Below are 6,101 nucleotides of genomic sequence, written 5' to 3' on the forward strand. Positions count from 1 at the left end.
TGTGCCTCAAGGCGGGGGATAGGCTCCAGGCTCCACCTGTGACCATGCGCAAGATAAGCGGTACAAAATTTATTTAAAAAAAAAAATAAATAAAAAATGAATCGATCGATGGATGAACGCACAACGTATATAAAAACGTAGATGATAATAATTACAGTACCTTCATTCAACACCCGGGCTATACCTAACTCTATAGTACCATTCCTTTGTCGAACTGTTACATTCCGTCATCCTGCTCAAACGCTTAACGCCCGTGTATGACGGAACATAACTGCTGTCTTAACAACTCAAGAAAGTGCATCAGCTTGACAGAGACACACCTACTGACTCAGCTCAGTTCGGTTTCTACTTGATTAACCGTTAAAGTGTGTAGACCTGGCCAGCGAAGCTTTAAAATGTACATACGAAGAGTAATTTTACCTCCCACCCGCTTCCTCCTATCAAAACTCCATCAAGTTCAGACACAGAACAATGACTCACTAAACTGATTCCAATCCATACAAAATCCAATAAAAAGTTAACGTCATCCTATTTCTGCGACACGGCGAAGTGGAACAAAAGGAAGTCTCTTCAAAGTAGTACTGTTCTGAGAGCGAGATACAAATACAGCTAGAAAGTTTAGAAGGTACACAAATCTAGTACATACGAAACTATTTTTTTTTTTTTTAAAACCCAGAAAGATAGATTGGTACATAGTAACAAAAGAAAGGATTGCGTGCTGTGCATCAATTGGGTGTACAGGATTCAGATAAATCACCCCAAGCAATGATTGAGTTAAAAAAAAAACCCAACAACAACTCCTTAGTGACCTGCTCGCTCTGAAACACCTGAGAAAACGTGAGAAGTGTCAGTGTGTCTGTCTCTCCTTTAAAGAATACCGCTGTCAAGGATAATTATAGGTATTCATGTCCAAAAGACAGGTCTTTCTCGCTTGGCATTTTGGTTCATAGCTCACCAGACAACAAAGCGAAGTAGTAAAACATAAGTTAATAAGAGAACAGCGTGTATGTAGTGCGTGTTTTTTCTTAATTTTTTGCTCTCGTTTTAGAATCTGTGAACTCGATAGAACTCTGTAATTATATAACTGAAAACGATTATGCCATTAAAAAGTACGGTACATCAGGATCCGTAAGCATACACACTATTCTGCACATGATGTCATGAACACAGAGAAAAGCCTTGAAGGAATTGAGTTAGTACAGGAGTTCCCGATGTATTAGATTCCATATAGCCAAGTATTCCGACCGTATACGCCGATCGGCCGTAACGTTAAAACCACGGGCAGGTGAAGCGAAGAACATTGATTAGCTCACCGCAGTGGAACCTGTGAAGCGGTGGGATATGTTTATTAGGCAGCAAGTGAACAGTCATTTCTCGAAGTTGATGTGTTGGAAGCGGGAGCAATGTGCGAGCGTAAGGATCCGAGTGATTCTGACTAGGGCCAGGGATCGGGTCGGAGCCACTCCAAAACGTCAGGAATGCAGAGGGTGATTAGTGCCTCCCAAAAGTGGTCCAAGGAAGGACAACTGGTGAACTGGCCGCAGGGTCACGGACGCACAGAGGTTAGCCCGTCTGGTCCGATCCCATAGAAGAGCTACTGTAGCGCAAATTGCGGAAAACGTTCATGGTGGCTCTGATAAAATGGTGTCAGGACACAATAGCCCCATATTGCTGTGTACGAGTCTGCGTAGCTGCAGAACGGTCCGAGTGCCCATGCGGACTCCTGTCCACCACCGGAAGCTCCTACAGTGGGCACGTGAGCATCAGGACTGGACCATGGAGCAATGGAAGATGGTGGCCCGGTCTGATGAATCACGCTGTCTTTTACATCATGTGGACAGCTGGGTGCATGAAGGAGGGCATCGCTTACTTGGGGAACAGATGGCACCAGGATGCACTATGGGAAATAGGCAAGCCGGCAGAGGCAGTGTGTTGCTCTTGGCAAGGTTCTGCTGGGAACCCTCAGGTCCTGGCATTCATCTGAATGCTACGTTTACATGTACCAACTAACTAAACATTGCTCCGGACCAAGTACATCCCTTCATGGCAACAGTATTACCTAACGTCAGTGGCCTCTTTCAGCACGATAAAGCGCCCCGTCACGTTGCAAAAATTGTTCAGGAACAGTTTGAGGAACATGACAAAGAGTTCAAGGTGTGGAATTCCCCAGATCTCGATCCGATCGAGCGTCTGTGGGATGTTCTGGACAAACAAGTCTGATCCACCTTGAAACTTACAGGACTTGAAGGATCTGCTGCTAACGACTTGGTGACGGCTACCGCAGCGCACCTTCAGAGGTCTTGTGGAGCTGTGGTGGTGGCGTAATGGTGGTTTAATGTTAGGGCTGATCGATGTATATCAATTTGCATATCTAAATGCAGATGTCGTACAGTCGGTATTTAGATATGCAAATTGATATACACCGATCATGGAAATGCGAATGGAAAAAGCAGGTGGTGGTGGGGGTTTTTTTTGTGGCCAAGTCTGAAAATAGTCCACAGCAAACACGCTTGGTCCTTGGTGTTGTCCTGGATGACCTGTGGGAAGAAGCTCCTCTTCGTTCTCTCTGTGTTGGAGCGAAAGCACTTCCTTGACTGCACCAGAAAGAAGATTCCAGATAGAGTTCAGTTAGCTGAAGTCGTCGACTATCTTCCTGAGCTTGGTCCAGCAGCGCATGCTGTAGAGAGACTGCAGGTCAGGGAGCTTAGTGTAGATGGTGCACTCAGCTGATCGCACCACCCTCCGAAGTGCCCACCTATCCCGCTTGGTGCTGTGCCCAAACTTCACCAGGGTGGTAATATGACAGGACCATGACACGTCCTGCATGTTGTTGACACCAAGGTTTCGAAAACTGTCCACTCTCTCCACTGGGGTCTCGTTGATCCTAATGGGGTCGTAGCTCCTCTCCTGCTTCGTGCTAATGTCCACGATCAACTCTTGCTGACGTTCAGGAGGAGGTTGTTCTCCTGGCACCAGTTCTCCAGGCTTTTAATCTCCTGATGTCAATATAATCACGATATCAATAACATACCAGCCTTCACCTCCATGTGAACGCTTGGACTAAAACCACAGAGTGGATCTTTAGTCTCATTATGCACTTCCCAATCTCGGAATAGTTCTTCTCATAAGGTGGAAAACACAACTGCACTAAATTTACGGGCTTTATTCGGAGCCGAAAAGTCTTTAGTCTATGATTTACATATTTTTTTGCAGTAACGGTTTTACTTGTGAAACCTGCCAGCCTGTAAATTTGCATACAAGACGTCGGCACATGCGTTCAGATGGGAGTGAGTGACAGATGTGGCTGGTTCTCACATCAGCCTTGGAGAGAAAATGCCGGAAAGTGTGGATCCGTCAAGACTTCCTGCTCGAACGGTGAACATATCTGGCTTTGCGTATGATTTATGCATTATAAATCTGCACTGAGTGTAACCGCCAGGCAAAACAGTCACTTTCCTGAACTAGAAACGTGTAAAGTTATAGAGCTTTAAAGGCACTATTCTCCCTTCCCACTTTTGGGCAGATTTGAAGATTTCACTCTGACTGTCGGACATTTCGACAGCCGGATTCCGATTACAAAACCGAAGCTCCATTGTGCTTACGTCTGTTTCGCGAGGACACATGATCAAATTGTGACTTCACGATTGTTTCTTACGACACTGGCTACTTATTTACAACCCCGTGACGGAAAAAGTTGGGATATATAATAATCCAACACTTTGAGAACATCGTTCCCCAAAGACTTTTGGGCATTTCACCTTCCTTCTACAGTGCACAAAATAATGAAAAGATTCAAGGAATCTGGTGAAATCTCGGTGTGTAAAGGCGAGGCCGAAAACCACTTCTGAACGCGCGTGATCTCTGATCCCTCAGACATCACCGTCTTAAAAACCGTCATGAGTCTGTAATGGAGAGCCTGACATGGGCTCGGGAATACTTTGGTAAAACTTTGTCGGTCGACACCATTCGCCGTTAAGGCTTTACGATGCAAAGCAGAAGCCGTACATCAACACTGTCCAGAAGCTCCGCCCACTTCTCTGGGCTCGGTCTCATCTGAGATGGACAGTAGCACAGTGGAATCGTGTTTTGTGGTCCGACGAGTCGACGTTTCCAATAGTTTTAGGACAAAACAGCCGTTGTGTTCTCCTCGGGCCAAAGAGGAAAAGGACCGTCCGAGCTATTATCAGCGTCAGGTCCAAAAGCCAGCATCTGTCATGGTACGGGGGCGTGTCAGTGCCCATGGCATGGGTAACTCACACATCTGTGAGGGTATCATTAATGCAAAAAATATGTACATATTTTGGAGCAACATATGCTGCCATCCAGAGCAGGACAACGCCAGACCACATTCTGCCGGGATTACAAGCGCATGGTTGCGTGAGCAGAGAGTGCGGGTGCGAGCATGGCCTGCTGCAGTCCTGACCCGTCTCCCATTGAGAACGTGTGGCGCATTATGAAGCGCAAAATAAAGCAACGAAGTCTCTGTACAGCCGCTCAGCTGAAGAAATGCATAACGGATGAATGGGGAAAATTCCACTCGCTAAACTTAACCAACTGGTTTCTTCACTCAGCGTCCAAACGCTTAATAAGTGTTCCTCAAAGAAAAGCTGATGCTACGCGGCGGTAAACAGTCGACTGTCCAGACTTTTTTTTTTTTTGAGTGTGTTGCAGTTTGAAATGTGTGTATATATTCAAAAATAAATTAAATTTACAAAGTAAAACATCAAATAACGTTAAGAATGTGTTTTCAATATAGTACTGGGTGAATGGAATTTTTCACGTGACTTTTATTTTGTTTGTTTTGCATTTCCCATACTGTCCCAACTTTTTCGGAATTGGGGTTGTAACTTGATCTTTGCAGGAATTCAGCCACAGAGACATCACATAGGTTTTCCCAGACAGAGACAGAAATCTACCTATAATCTTTTTTTTTTTTTTTTTTACATTACTAAATAAACAACTCTGGGTGTCTACTGAAGAGCTTCACACGCACCTACACAGCGCTGTACTGACTCAGGGCAGTTCAGTTACAAACCCGATTAACCCTTAAAGCTTGTTGAACTGGCCTGAGAAGTCACCAAACCTACACGAGCAGATTAAATTAACATCCTCCCTCCTTAGCCCAAATCTCCATCAAGTTCAGACACAGAACAATGACTCACGAATCGATTCAAATCCATACAAACGGCACGCGGACTACTCGTCCGATTCGTGCAGCGTTAAACAGGGCGAACGTGCACAAATATCACAGACGGTATTTTAATAGAAGTCTTGCATGATTATCGGGACAGATAAAGCGATTACACTCGGTTCGGTTTCGATTCGTGTCGCTTGAGAAATGGTAGCAAAAGGAATGTTATTGAATCAACACTAGGATTATGCACCACGTGTTTTAGGCATGAGGGCTTTAAATGGAGCAGCTGAATCAACTGTGTTAACAAAACAACAACAAGAATAGAATTATCATGTCAACACTGGTAATGCGTTCAAGTTTTTTTTTTTGTTGTTTTTTAAACCCTGATTTTCCTTTCTAAAGAATGCTGTCATAACACTGATTCATACCTCGAGCTAAAATACCATTCAGTGCTAAAATTATTTACACACAATGCCTCGTCTTTCCTGAGAAAGAAAAACACAGATTGAAGTCTGTGACAGTAACAGTCTGAGGAGAGAGAGAGAGAGAGAGAGAGAGAGAGAGAGAGAGAGAGAGAGAGCATTCATGGACACTCACTGCTCTAGGAGCTGATCGTATTTGGCCTGAGCATCTCTCTCGGCCCCGGCGGCTCGCTCTTTCTCGAGGACGGCGTTATCCCGAGCCTCACGGAGGTTTCTGGAAGGGAAAAAAAAAAGAAAATCAGAGACACTGTATATAAGTACAGTGCTGTGAAAAAGTATTTCCTGATTTATTCTGACTTTGTGTATATCCCATACTAAACAATTTTAGATCTTCAAACGAAGTGTAACATAAAACCAAGGCAACCTGAGTAAACACACAATACAGTTTTTATTTATTTATTTTTATTGAAGAAGAAGAAGAAGAAAAAAACCCCAACACCTAGCACCCATGTGGAAAACTATCTACCTCCTTAAACTTAAAATCT

The 6,101-nt window shown here is 44.3% G+C and overlaps 1 protein-coding gene across 3 annotated transcripts in view; it reads right to left on the reverse strand.

Moving 5' to 3' along the window:
* Positions 1-6,101, reverse strand: part of pibf1 (progesterone immunomodulatory binding factor 1) — a 34,191-nt gene that overhangs the window by 21,058 nt on the left and 7,032 nt on the right. For all 3 annotated transcript variants that reach the window (XM_017457471.3, XM_017457472.3, XM_017457473.3), the window contains exon 10: positions 5,732-5,830. In XM_017457471.3, coding sequence (XP_017312960.1) covers positions 5,732-5,830 — 99 coding nt within the window. The remainder of the gene's footprint in view (positions 1-5,731; positions 5,831-6,101) is intronic.

Source organism: Ictalurus punctatus, chromosome 26 (genome assembly GCF_001660625.3).
Source record: "Ictalurus punctatus breed USDA103 chromosome 26, Coco_2.0, whole genome shotgun sequence".
Taxonomy (NCBI): Eukaryota; Metazoa; Chordata; class Actinopteri; order Siluriformes; family Ictaluridae; genus Ictalurus; species Ictalurus punctatus.